The 14702-nt window shown below is 36.8% G+C and overlaps 1 protein-coding gene across 2 annotated transcripts in view; it reads right to left on the bottom strand.

The window, feature by feature from the left end:
• gcgra (glucagon receptor a) overlaps positions 1-14702 on the bottom strand; it is a 159227-nt gene that overhangs the window by 8658 nt on the left and 135867 nt on the right. For both annotated transcript variants that reach the window (XM_056454175.1, XM_056454176.1), the window contains exons 10-12: positions 11527-11596; positions 8285-8373; positions 7338-7485 (exon numbers count right to left, since the gene is read on the bottom strand). In XM_056454175.1, coding sequence (XP_056310150.1) covers positions 7338-7485; positions 8285-8373; positions 11527-11596 — 307 coding nt within the window. The remainder of the gene's footprint in view (positions 1-7337; positions 7486-8284; positions 8374-11526; positions 11597-14702) is intronic.

The raw sequence follows: 14702 nt of genomic DNA, 5'->3' as shown, positions 1-14702 counted from the left end.
TGCTACGGGGCGGTATAACATCGTTCCTTTTCATGCTTACCAGCTCACCGCTTATGTCCATGTGGACGGCTTTTTCGCTGTTACTAGTTTGTCCAGTGGCTCGCCATGTACGTTGGAGGCGCAGAGCAGTGTTGACCCTGACAACGGGGTTTGAGTCTGGCAAAGAACGGTTTCAGAAAGCAGGTAAGACAAAAATAAAAGCCAAAAAATAAAACAAACAAGTAAATAACAAGGTGAGAGTGTGGTAAAATCTGAAGACGTAGTAAAAAATCAAGCTGCTACGAGGACTTTTCTTTTGCTGAGTTGCTTTTGAAAACATTGTTAGTTGGTTTAGTGAAGCCGGTGAGCGCTGATTAATCGGTGCTTTTAAAAACACTATTGGTTTGGTTGAGGGAAGGGGGTGGGTTGGGCCATCAGTCGGTCAGTCAATCAGTCAGTCGATCAGTAATTCTACAGCGGCCTTTGGTGGATTTACGCAAGAAGAGCAGACACAAATGGCACTCGAAATTAGAGATCTCAAAAAGCATACACAGTGGCATCTGGCGGATATGTGAAAAAACAAAAAATGCAAAAAAACGTAGCTCCTGGGACGAATTTCGCATTCTCCAGAAATGTATATAGTGGTACATTTTTCAGAATGAGCCTGGGTTAGTATTAGCATTTCTCAGTATCAACAGATATTATCATGTCCACATGACAGGATTTGCAAAGAAACTGCATGTCAAGTATGAGTTTTACATGTTTATAAGTTTTTTTGTTTTTTTTTTAAACAGTGCACTGTTGGCATGTGCAATCGCTATGTAAATCATAACTGCTAATAATCACCACCGCTGCATAGTGTGAGTACAACTATAAATTAAGATGCTTCAATCACACAATAGGAGTTCTGGTTTCTGGACGTTAAATCAGGTTTATTTGTACAGTAGCATATACAGCTGCATATTTACTTGTATCCTGCCACATTCGCTGCAAGTAGATGAGTAAAAAACAGCTTAAAGTTAAACACGTGTGAGTCAGGTGGGTGTGGGTGCACAGAAAACATTTGTGTGTGGTTCATTCTTTGCAGGAAGGCTAAAACAACTCCACGGGTCCAGTATATTACTGTGGTATTTTAGACTGAGAAACTACATCTCTGCATCATCTGTGTCTGAGTGGCTGTCTGTGCCTGTTATTGTGCAGTGTTTATCTGTTGTGATGCAGGAGAAGCAGACACGCATGTCAAAACGTGCATAGAGAGAACCGGCACATTTTCGTTTAAAGGCACAGGTTACAAAAACAGCTACAATGCCATCCAAAATGTCCTTTTTCAGCAGGGTATAATAATTCATCTGATGGGTTTTTTGAACTGAAACGTCATAAACAAATTCTGGAAACACCAAAGATTTTATCTTGTAAAAGGGGTTTAAGAGGAGCTTTTTAATGTACTGCTAAAACAACATGGTATAGGTGGACAACTGACTGAAAATGTCAAGGATACATTTTTTATATACTGATGTATTGCTGGATTCAGACTACACAAATTTTAACTTAAAGCTTGTGCATACTGTGGCGATTATCATGCATGGTGATTGTTCAAGGCCTCAAAACACACTTGACATGCAAAACAGCAGGCATAAATGTGTAATTTTGAAAAAAAAAAAAATCATTAGGGTCGTTTTTTTGGTTTGACTTTAGTTTGATGCGTTAAAAGCTTAAACATTAAAACCACTTTTGGTCATGAGCCTATAGCTGCTTAAGTTACAATAATACATGAATTGGTGGCACTCAAACACAAAACAATCTAAGCAACCACAAAAGAAATGTAGATGAAATTGTATTTGATGTGAAGTTTCATTGGTTGTCTAATACATAAAAATGACCATAGTTGACTTACAAATATTTAAAATACAATTTAAATATTTATGATTTACTCATAGCATTAGGTGGTTGCCCTGTAGGTCTAACTAACAAACTTCAGCTGGTTCAAAATAAAGCTGCTAGAGTGCTTTCTAGAACTAAGAAATATGATAATATTACTCCAGTTTTTTCAACATTGCATGGGCCCCCTATCAAACATTGTATACATTTTAAAATATTATTGACTACCTACAAAGCCCTGAATGACTTTGCTCCTCAAATACTGAGGAGCAAAGTCATTCAGGGCTTTGTAGGTAGTGTAATTTTTATGTACAGCCCTTCACGTCCACTACACCAAATTAATTCTGGACAATTGATTATTCCTAGAATGTAGGTGGTAGATCCTTTTCATATCTGCCACCTAAACTCTGCCTTTCAAGTGCAGTTCAAGAGGCAGACAGACTCTGTCAGTTTAAAATTAGACTAAAGACACGTCTCTTTGCATTAACCTAGACATAAAACACAAACACAAATAAAACACAAATCTTCTAAAGTATTGCTAGGCTGCATTGATAAGGGCAACCGAAGTCAGGAACACTTCATGAAAAGACATTATAATTCATACGGCTTCTACATTTATGTTAGTCTGTTTCTCCTTATCTCGCAGACTACAAAATCTTGGATAACTCCCTGTTTTAGTGTTGTTTTAGTGTTGTTATTTAAAATAAGATGTACAGTACTAATGATCTGACATCATTTTGAGTTTGAAAGAAAAACTACAGATGACCAACCAATAATTGGTCAATCAGTCTAAACTAAATATGTCAACTAAACCCACATCTATAACATCTTTACAGTATTGTGTTGAGCTTGTTCACAATCATAAACATAAAAACTAAATACTTTCAGACACATTCAAAAGTAATCATCAGCCATTTTATGAAAGAGCTAAACCTGATATGTAGACACACGTCGGATGATTTCAGTTGCTACAATCTATAATTAACATGTTCAAAAGCCAATAAGGATGAAGTGTCTAGAGATGGATACTTAATAGTGAAGCTTTATGGCCTCTCTCTCCCTTTCTCTGAATCCTTTACGCTTGTGAAAAGTCTCATCAGGGCAGTTCCTCCAGGCACACGATGCAAATTCGACACATTGCAGCTGCGCTCCACTTGAGTGTCATTATCAGTTTGTCAAAGCATGAGTCAACTCATTTGTAGCGCCCGCTCTCTCAAAGCAATTAGTCCTGACAGTGCAAAATAAGCTACGAAATGTCAATTTATATGTTTTTCAAAGCCACTGCCCGACTAAGGGATGTTTGCACGCACTGCTAATTTGCAGCATATGGGGCTTTTAGGGAGATTTTGGCAAGGTGAAGTGAATTCTCTCTTTATCTGTGACTGAGTATGCCATATTGAAAACATAATAATGTCTAATTTTTTATTACACCTGCACTTGTTTTGACCAATTCAAAGCTTGTTAGTGAGGGTTTGAGCTGTGAGGCATTCAGAAATTAACTGAAAAGTGTTTTTTATGTATTCATTTATTCAGTTTAGTCCTAAATTTGAATTGAGATGACAAACTATATATACTACCTCACAAAAGTCTTGTCGTCTATCCAAATTTTAGGAACAACAAATAATAACTTGACTTCTAGTTGATCATTTGTTATCAGAAGTGGCTTATATGAAAGGCAAAGGCCTCTAGATAACATTTATTTTACCAAAATTAAAAATGTGATCATGTCTTGATTTTTTTAATTATTTAATTAGGACAGTAAGGTTTGACTTTGCTTAGACAAAAGTCTTGTTACTTAACAGAAATAATATACAGTATAGAATATAATGTCATGGTGCAGTGGAAAAATAATTAATATTGTGTATGACTCCCATAAGCTTGGATGACTGCATCCATAAATCTCTGCAATGACTCAAATAACTTATTAATAAAGTCATCTGCAATGGGAAAGAAAGCGTTCTTGCAGGACTCATAGAGTTCATCAATGTTCTTTGGAATCATCTTCAATGTCTCCTCTTACATCTTACCCCCAGACATGCACAATAATGTTCATGTCTGGTGACTAAGCTGGCCAATCCTGGAGCACCCTGATCTTGTTTGCTTTCAGGAACTTTGATGTGGGGGCTGAAGTATGAGAAGGAGCGCTATCCTGTTGAAGAATTTGCCCTCTCCTGGTTTGTAATGTAATGGGCAGCACAAAAGTCCTCAGGCTGTTGATGTTGCCATCCTCTCTGCAGATCTCTCGCACACCCCATAAGGAATGCATCCCCAAATCATGAATTTTTCCTTCACCAAACTTGACTAATTTCTGTGAGAATCTTGGGTCCATGCAGGTTCCAATAGGTCTTTTGCAGTATTTTTGATGAGTTGGATGCAGTTCAACGGATGATTCATCGGAATTCATATATATTTATATGTAAAATCTATAGTAATTCTATGGTAATTTGTGTGTGGTATACATATTTTAGATTACACTCAATATACATTAATAAACTGGTTTGTTGTAAAATAGAGATCTTAACTCAATATAATTTTATTTAATATTATTGTTGTGCTTTGAAATTCTTTTATCTCCTCACTGCACTTACTGTGTGATTCCATAGGCTCCCTCCTTCGTAATGTGGCTATAGGTTGTTGATACAGTGACTTCCATCTCATGAAACTTTGTCTTATTGTCAACACTGAGACTGTCAATGTAAGCATGTTTGAGGGGCTGAAAACAAGAGCATTAATGGCCCATTTCCACTGAGTGGTACGGTACGGTTCGGTATGATTTTATGGTCGTTTCCACTGTCAAAGGGACCAAAAAGCGAACTGTACCATACAACTTTTTGAGTACTTTTGCAAAGGGTGACTAGCATGACAAAAGGGTACCAAAAGACAGAGCTAGACGCACAGCTGAATGCTATTGGTTTACAGAGATACGTCAAATGAAAACAAAGGAAGCGCCATTTTTAAAAACACAGCCGAGACATTACACAGTAATAATATATTCATATAATAACAAGCCATGGTCGACCTGAGCTCAAACAAACATTGTCGTTGTCTTGATGAACAGCCACAAAGCCAAGAAAAACTAAATCTGCTGTGTCCTGTTGTTGGTTTACGAGCCCGTCTAAAAGTGTGGGCGGTTTCACTTTGTCTAGAGCGCTTGCAATCACGTCTATATTTGAAATAACAAACTACTTGAGCTGATGATTATAACGTGCTCGTGATTATTGAAGTGCTTCTAACATCCGATCCTTTCAGAAACAGACAAACGCGAGAGTTAAGCACAAAAAACAAAGGAGAAGCCGGAAAACCAAACGATGAAAAAACAATGATTCTTTCAGCAACCAAAAACATGAACAAATTGCCATGTTTAACTATTATCATCACCTTTTGGACTATTACGAACTCAGGAATGATGGAATTACTTTCTAACAAGAGGTTACATGTGCTGCCGAAGAATAAAGATGCAGATGAGAGGTCTACATTTCATGTTGTTTTTGAACCCAAATAAGGACTATATATGCTGTATGTAGTTTTACTGTAATTGGTAACATATCGAAGACTGTAAGGGTCTGTATGTGTTCATATATGTTGCACTATTTATTTTATATAATTGCAGATGTTACAGTAGGCTATATCATTGATCTGCAGTTATAATCAAATCATGTTCAAAGAAAGGTTCGTAATTAACATTTACACACAAGTATTTATGGGTATAAGGCATCTGTTTTGTGAGAAGAGCTTCTCATACGATATGTGAACAACCCGTACAGCTTTACTTTGACATTTTCTCAAGCAAGAATAACGTCGTTTGAAACTTTTTTGTCATACACCACGCTACAATGCAAAAATGCAAGCCTGATAAAGGTGACCCGTACCGTACCGTACTGTACCACTCAGTGGAAACTGTCAAACGGGGTGACCTGTCTATTTATCTGAATGAGTAGTATAACTTTGTTTATATTTAAGGAATTTAGCTTCCTGTAATTTTCTTAAGATATAATTGTAGGTTTCTTTTGTTTTTTAACGCCACACCAGCAGAGGGAGCCCTCGCCCGACTACTGACTCAGCTCTGCTCCCTCTGTGCTCACTTCCTGTTTGTGCTGGATTTCAGTGAGAGCTCAGGCCATGTTTCTTTGCGAAGTATTGCCAGTTTACCTGCCTTACCAAGCGTTGTTCTAAGTAGTGTTAGGCAAAGCGAGGTTTCATGAAAGACTGAAACAGTCTAAGCAAATGTGTCGAAGCTTCGAAATGTTTTGAAACCCCACTCTACAGTGACACCCAGTGGTCATTTTTTATGTATTGCACCGGAATAGCTTCAGCAAAGAATCGTTGAGCAAATAGAGGTTTTAAACTCCACTTTGTAGAGTTAAGCCATCAAGCGATTTAGTGGCACGGTGAGAGTTCCAGACTACCATGCAGGGATAGTGGGTTTGAATCCAGGCTGATATTGCTATTTTGAAATGCTTAATATCAGTTTGAAATGCTTTGTTCGTGTATCGTTTTGTTTCAACATTGGTCTGACATCCAAATAAACACTTTGTAAATAAATATGTCTTGTTTTGGTCATAAAACAGGGTTGTTGCTATATCAGACACGGTTGTGGCCGGAAGTTAACAAGAATTATTCATAGAATTTCCAAATTATTGTATTTTATTAATGTCTACCCAAACCCTAAACCCAACCATCACAGTACTGTAAAAATATTAATTATTGTTTTACAGTGTTACAAAAAGGATGCTAAATTGATGGCGTATCTGCAGCTGTATCCTATCTAGACTAGACCATAAAAAAGTAACATTATTAAAATACATAAAATCATGATTTCAGAGCATTTGTACAACTATGCTTCAGTTCAGTGTTTCGAAACACTTGTGCTTCGGGATCTCGACACTGTGTCGAAAAGTCAGTTTCACATCAGCCATCCTTAGTTCCAAGTGACTTTCATGACTGCTATCCTGTGTATGACCCTGCCTGCCTTGATCACGCACGTTCTCTGTCTTGATCTGTTTTGGACTGATTATTGTTTTAGTGAACTTCTGCCTGCACTATCACTACATCTACTGGATTTGCCCCTGTGTATGTCGATTGGTTTGGACTGCTTTCCTGTAGCCAACTATCTGCCTTCTTACACGTTGATGTCTTTGTCTAAGCCCTTTAATAAACTTCCGCATATGGATTCTAACACTGTCTTAGACCCCTCATTACTTGTTTGTTGTTTTGCCCCAGGGCCACCCTGAAAAGATACTCCTTACTACTTCAACCTATTTAATTAACCTCAAGTGAGTATGAATGTTTGGTTGTTGACCAAATGTGATATTTTTGGAAATCTAATACCACAATCCAGTTCTTTTTATTATGGCCCTTTAGTATTATTTTTGTTCCTCTACACTCCGTGTGTAATAGTTCTGAAAACAATGTTGGTGGAACTAAAGAAAATGAATTTTGCTCAGCTTGGTGTGAGTGATGCTGTATTGAGACTTTCTGACCTGGAAGGAGTTGAAGAAGAGGTCGATGAAGAGTTTTGTGAGGCGTAGGGGCAGAGCACCATGTGAGGTAGACTCATCAGTAACAAATGAAAACAGGACCGAATGAATCCCTAGTAACGGAATCAGGGTGAGCGTGGACTTTGCAAGCCTGAAAGTGTGAGAAAAACACATGTAGTTAATCTCAAAACATTCACACAAAATTGTCCTTTCCAAAGATACGGTCAAAACTGAGCTTTTCATTCTAGGGGTCATAAATGAGCATGTAAAATTAATTTTTGGAGAATTTTTAACTTACCCAGCAGACACACAACATCATAAGACATTAATATTAGGTTAGATTTAGTTCATGACATCGGGTGACCAAAATTCAATGTCTAGCCAGCGTCTACGGACAACGTTATTATGACGTCCAATAACGACGTCAAGTTATGTTAATATTTGGTTGATTTTACGTTGTGTCGGAAAGTAACCAAAATCCAACATCTGCTAGATATCATAGCGGTAACATTCACACAACATCAAGGTGTAACATGTTTAGACGTTGATATTTGGTTGATTTTAGGTTGGACATTGACGTTGGCCTGACGTTGGGTTCTAACGTCAACCCAATTTTCATTTCCAAAGTAAATCCAACATCTCGATGACATTGGGGTACAATGTCAGTATGACGTCATGTCAATGTCCTGTGCCTGCACGGTACCTAAGCCATATATCTACTATGTAGATATCAGAGAACAATTTAAATCGATGTACTCTATGGCACCTTTAAAGTAAATATCTCACCCCGGCTCATCCGTATAATGGCCATATAAACATTAGACTATATTAGTGGCACAATTCACTCTGACTGTCCCAGTGAAACCACACAAAAGTACAGATTTGCTTATTCAAGTTTGTTTAATCAGGATGAGATAATAATGACTAAAAACTAACTTCAGCACACCCACCGGAACTTGTAGTCAGAATATCTCATCTGATGCGCCCTCAGTTTGGACACGAGGATCTTGATGATGTGTATGAAGATGAAGAAGTTAATCTGGATGGAGAAGAAAACATCATGATGTCCTGGTTAAGACCATTATATCATATTAGCTGTACAAAACTGACAATACAGCTTCCTCACAACAAATGAGTCAGGACTGTGGGGGAAGGAAGTGAGCAGTGGAAACAGCAGTGCAAACGTTTCAAACAGAGGATATTTCTGCCCACCGCAGGAACACTTGAGGCGTGGACAGAAACATCCCTACACATTGCTAAATGCTCATCGGCACCACACAGTCAATGTGAGCATTATGGTTGCCTGGAAATTGTGCCTTGCAAAGCAATCATGTGTAGAAAGACACTTGAGGAGGGAAAAGGAGTCACTGAAATCACATCTGAGACCATAAGACATATTGCGTGTAGTTGCTTCCTGATTTACTAAGAATGGCACTGTGATTCATGCATAATGGAAATGATTTGAATTTTGAATGTTGTGTTTAATGTTAAGGCAAATGCAGTGTAATTGGGTGTGACAGTGTGAGTGTAAAGGGAAACTGCTGGGCATAAAACAGCGTCCCACATTTAACCTAGACTTGCTCTTTATATTCCTCCTATTATGCAAGGAAATTCAGCGAAAGCTAGGTCACAATTACATCATCATTTCATTGTTTTTAATGTGGTTATGGTTTGGCTGTACAGGAATGGGTAAAATTTAGACTTTAAGAACTGTCCTGTGTTACACTTTACACTCTGTAAAGTATTGACATTACACTGTAAAAACATCTATTAACAGTTTCCATATTTAGTGTTTAACAAGTACTTTTCATTTATTTACAGTTGTGAATTGCATTATGGCACCTTGATCTCTCCTCTGTTGGTTTTGATATTAATGATTCAACTCTACAGTTTAACAAAGTGACTTTTATTAACATTTTAGTAGTTATAAGAATATATTATAATGTATATAACTATTTTCAATGAAAAGGCGGTAAATGTCGCTAGATTAGGTCATGCATCAATTTGCATATTGAACATTACGACGCGTTTTTCCTTGCCTTGTCCTGCTGTGTATTAGACCCTCGCCTTGTTTTGTTTGTTTTCTGTTATGATTATCAGCGATCAAGCCAACGGACTACAAATCTGCCATTATGGACTACAAAATCAGTCATGATCAGGAACCGGTTGTGAATGTGTGTGGTGCATGAATGGATCTTGTAATCTCTCAGACATAATGAGCTCAGACAAAGTCCAAAACTTTCACTAAAATATCTGTGTTTGTGAATAAGAAAAGAATAAATGAGAGGGATCTGGATGCAGACCTGGTGCAGTGCAATCTGAGCTGCATCCAATGCTTTTTAATGGGCTCACCTAACCCCACCCCTAACCCTACCTCTCACAGTGACGTCACTTGCTCCATTTGAGTGCATTGTGTCTGACATTGCATATCTGAGTGATGCAATCTCAGCTTGCATCATAAAGGCTGCATCCAGATACTGGAATAAACGGTCAAATTAAATAGGTAAATTTAAAATAAAGGAGAAGCAGATCGGTTTGACTGTTCAAGGTAAATACCTCACACTCCTATTTACTGTTACCTTTTATGTGAAGCTGCTTTGACACAATCTACATTGTATAAGCGCTATACAAATAAAGGTGAATTGAATTGAATTGAACACTCGCAGTGCTAAAGTATTTGCCATTGGTACAAAGAGGGCTGATCTGCTCTCAGGCTGCAGGTGGGAGAAACTCCTGTATGAGGACTGGGCGGCCTGTGAGTGCTCTGAGGCGGGCCGACGGCATCGCCCGCAGCTCATTGAGAAGAGTATGAATGGTACAATATGGACAAACAAGTCCATAAAGATCTCCAGTAACACCAAAAAAAAGTCGATTTATCACTTGTCGATTTTTAAAAAAATTGTTGCTAAGGGGTTCTGAAAAGCTGCTAAATATAGTGACAAAGTTGCTAAGTTGACAACACTGTGTTTAAGAAATAATATATAGAAAAATATGTTAAAATAAACAAAAAAAAAATGTACTGGCGGTTTCTTACAAGTGTTACTTGAAACTATTAAAAATGTTAATAAAAGTCCCTTTTAACATTGTGAAAGTTTTATGAAAGAAAGATCAAGCTCCCATAATGTAATTCAAAAGCATAAATAAACCTTAGTAAAAAAATAAAAACAATCACAAAATACGATAAACTGCTATATGGATATTTTTTTACAGTGATGAGTTATATTTTGATAAATTAACACAATCAGAGTTAGAGGTTCATTTGATCAGTGTAAAAGTCTAGGAGTTACAGGTAACCAACACTTGGTGGTTTAATTTCTAACATCTGGGAATTCATGCAGCTCCAGTGACTGAAGTTTTTTTGAGACGCCATTTTTTTATCCGAGTTTCAGAATACCAAATGGTGAGTCAAAAGCCTCAGCGTTTGCATTTTACTGACTTTCTCCAAGGAAATACAGTTACAAATGTATTATTAGGTTAATTACATAAGATTGATATATTTATCAAAAAGAGTGGCAGTATAGTGTTGCTCATAGACCCACACGGAATCAGTGCATGCAGAAATTCAGCCCATCATTGAGTCTATTCATTTAGCTGTGTGTAAATGTGTGTAAATTTATATTAATAAGTTTTTTAATTAATTTCAGTAAGACTACTGTCTAATATGAAAACGTTCATATGATTTACTTACAATACAGTTTGTAAATTAATGAGTTCTGTCTTTTAGTAGATATATGGTAGATAAATTATATGAGAGACTTGCTTTGTTTACCAAATAAGTAGATCTAATTGGATTTGCATTGCAAACCTTATATAAAAGTTAAAATTGTTTTATTTTTAATTTAACATATTAAGTTTTTAGTTAAGATACACCCAAAATCATTCAGATAGATTTTTCACAATATTCTGTGCAGAAATAGCAAGAAATGTCTGCAGATTCTGATTGGCCCTACTGATGGCTTGTAGCTTTTGTATTTGTCCTAATCCCAGTCCCAATGAGTCCTTCAACTTTCCAATCCAGCCATCAGTATGCTACATAATTAAGACTAAAAGCCAATTTTGACTTCACTTTGACTTTGAGGATGAGGTGAAGTGGTGTTACATTAGGTAAAGTGTCATTAATAGTGCTGTAGATGGGGATACTCGGGCAGACGAGTAGAGCTGAGAGACACTCATAAACGACTCTGACACTTACCAACACAGCCAGCAAAATGGGAGAGCGGATGATCCACCAGTACTCCATGTTATTATTCTGCTCCCAGCATCTGATCAACAGCAAAAAAGCAAATACATCACTGTAGATGAGCACATGTGGCCTGCCTCAATAAACCCAAATCTTACTAAAGTAATAATTCAGCTACTGTGAACATATATAGGATTGAAGCAAATTACGCTTGCTTGATTACCCATGAATCATGCTCAAACTCGAGCATCCTATATAATAAATCATTTCTATTTATTCATTGCATTGCCATTTACCAGCATGACATAAGCTAAAAAGCTTTGTGAATAAATTAAACATTTTCACATTTTAATCTTATCAATGTTTTGTTTACAGAACAATAATGTGCTAAAACACAAACTTCCTTAATGAAAGTTTCAATGATCCCTATTTACACAGATCAGAAAAAGATCTACTAAGAGTGCTGTTATCATGCCTGCCAGGCTAGTAAATGGTGATGCCAATTTAGCTTACTGCTAAAGACTTAACATTAGTCCCTTATTTATCAGTAGAGTAACTACATGGGAATGAACCACCAACTATTCCGGCATATGTTTTTACGCAGTGGATGCCCTTCTAGCCATAATCCAGTACTGGGAAACACCAATACACCAATTCACACACACACAAAGGTCAATTTAGTTCATCCAATTCACCTATAGCACATGTCTTCGGACTGTGGGGGAAACTGGAGCAACCAGGGGAAACCCACGCGAACACGGGGAGAACATGCAAACTCCACATAGAAATGCCAACTGACCCAGCAACCTTCTTGTTTTGAGGTGACAGTGCTAACCACTAAGCCATTGTGCCGCCCTCATTGCAATTTGTAATGTTAAGCATTAGGGCTGAATGATATTGGAAAAATCTGACATTGCGATATTTTGTTTTGCTGCAATATACATTGCGATATAAATATAATTTCACCAGATAACTTGCATAGCCCTATTTGGAAAGATTTTATTAATTTAGATCCAACTAGGTCGATCAGTCTTTTTCTATGCCTTACATCTGCATAAAATCAAATCCAAAATCAAAAACCAGACCCACTAGTTTTTCATGATTTTTTGGTGATTTTTTGCAATAAAAATTCCCAGAAATTTTCAGAAAATTTTGCAATTAAAAAACAACCCCCCACAAAAAACTATATATATATATATATATATATATATATATATATATATATATATATATATATATATATATATATATATATATATATTATATAAAACGGTGGGGTTAAGCCAAAGGAAGTTTGTATAACTCTTATTTTATCCACAATCTTTCTCTCTCTCAGATTTCACTCCCTGGAGTATCTGACATCAAGTATCTCACTCAAGACATGTGATAAAGGGAAAGAGTTAAACTACATAATTTATTGATTTGATGCACATCATAATACCAGCCATACATGTAAAGCACAAATAATGTCCTTCAATTCGGTCACGTCCAGCGGCCGTAATCTGTGAACCAATCTCCATCTATTTGCTCCACTGCCCCGTTTGTTAGATGTTTGCTCCAACTTTCTTTTGAATTTGCACAAATTGCCCAATTTGTACCACAGGATGTATAATCCAATCTTTGCTATGACTTCACATGTAAATCACTCACGCTTCATCTGCGTCTGCTTACTGCACAAGCTCAAAACTCCCTGATTGTGAGGGTGCAGGTGAGATGTCATTTTTCGAGAGACACTCAAATTCATCACGCACGCTGCGTATGCAACATCTAAAAGTTATGTAAAACAATTAACTGTAAACTGAAATAAATACAATCCAATTATATGGTTTGAAATTCGATGTTTTAAGAGATTGTTTACAATTTTGTGATTGTTATGCGTTTGAATTAAGAATTTTGCAGGATCACAAAAATTGCAACTTTTTGTTGATTTTGCGTTGGATTCAGCGATCGCGGAATCACTCAGATTTCACTCCCCGGAGTATCTGACACTCTCACTCAAGACATGCGATAGGGCTTCCCCTACCGTAATATACCTACAACACAAATTACCGTAAAACTCGTCAGTGGCAGGAAATTGTTTTCTCCCGTTAACTACAAGGAAAGTGTTAAACAAAATAATTCATCGATTTTACGCACATCATAATACCAGCCATACATGTAAAGCATAACTAATGTCCTTCAATTCGGTCATGTCCAGCGGGCGTAAACTGTGAACCAATCTCTATCTGTTTGTTCCACTGCTCTATTTGTTAGATGTTTGCTCCAACTTTCTTTTGAAGTCTGAAGCGTGTCAAATGCATAAAATCCCCAATTCGTGCCTCATGATGTCTAATCCCATCTTTGTTTTGACTTCACATGTAAATCACTCACGATTTGTCCGCGTCTGCTTACTGCACAAGCCGAACCCCCCACCCCTGCCCCTGATTGTGAGGGAGCAGGTGTGATGTCATTTTTCGAGAGACACTCAAATACATCACATGCGCTGCGTATGCAACATCTATAAGTTATGTAAAACAATTAACTGCAAACTGAAATAAATATAATTTCATTATATGGTTTGAAATCTATGAGATTTAATTTTTTTGCGATTATTTTGCGTTTAAATCAAGAATTTTGCAGGATCGCAAAAATTTGCGATTGATTCAGCGATCGTAAAAAACGATATATTGTTCAGCCGTATTAATACAATATAATACAAGAGGGAATTGTATGTGTAATGTATGTGTAATGTATGTAACATGTATGCGTTTCCATAACTAAATACTGTGTATATACTTAAAAAAAAAATTAAATACTTAAAAAAAGTTACTATGTTAATTTGTTGTTATGTTACGTTTACTTTTAAATAAAGGCAAACATATAAGAAAACATACATTTGAACATAGTGCTTACATAGAACTTTTTCACAACAGAATAACCTAAAATGACAAAAATCATTTTTAGAGGAAAATATGGACGTGTTATTATTTTAGCTTGGCTCAAGTTAGATTCTTTTACATGGAGAGGTCAGGTTTATGACCTATACTGCAGCCAGCCACCAGGGGACTCTAATAATACTTTAGTATAATATTTTTCCGTATGTGTGTCAGACTCTTGGTTTTAATACAGAAATTTCGATTTTTTCAGTTTGTGCAGTTTGTGCAGTTTGGTTTAATAATGCATCATGAACAAGATGATGAACACTGTGG

This window comes from Danio aesculapii, chromosome 3, assembly GCF_903798145.1.
Source record: "Danio aesculapii chromosome 3, fDanAes4.1, whole genome shotgun sequence".
Taxonomy (NCBI): domain Eukaryota; kingdom Metazoa; phylum Chordata; class Actinopteri; order Cypriniformes; family Danionidae; genus Danio; species Danio aesculapii.
The sequence above is the reverse complement of the archived record's forward strand: the minus strand, read 5'-3'. Positions and strand labels throughout refer to the sequence as shown.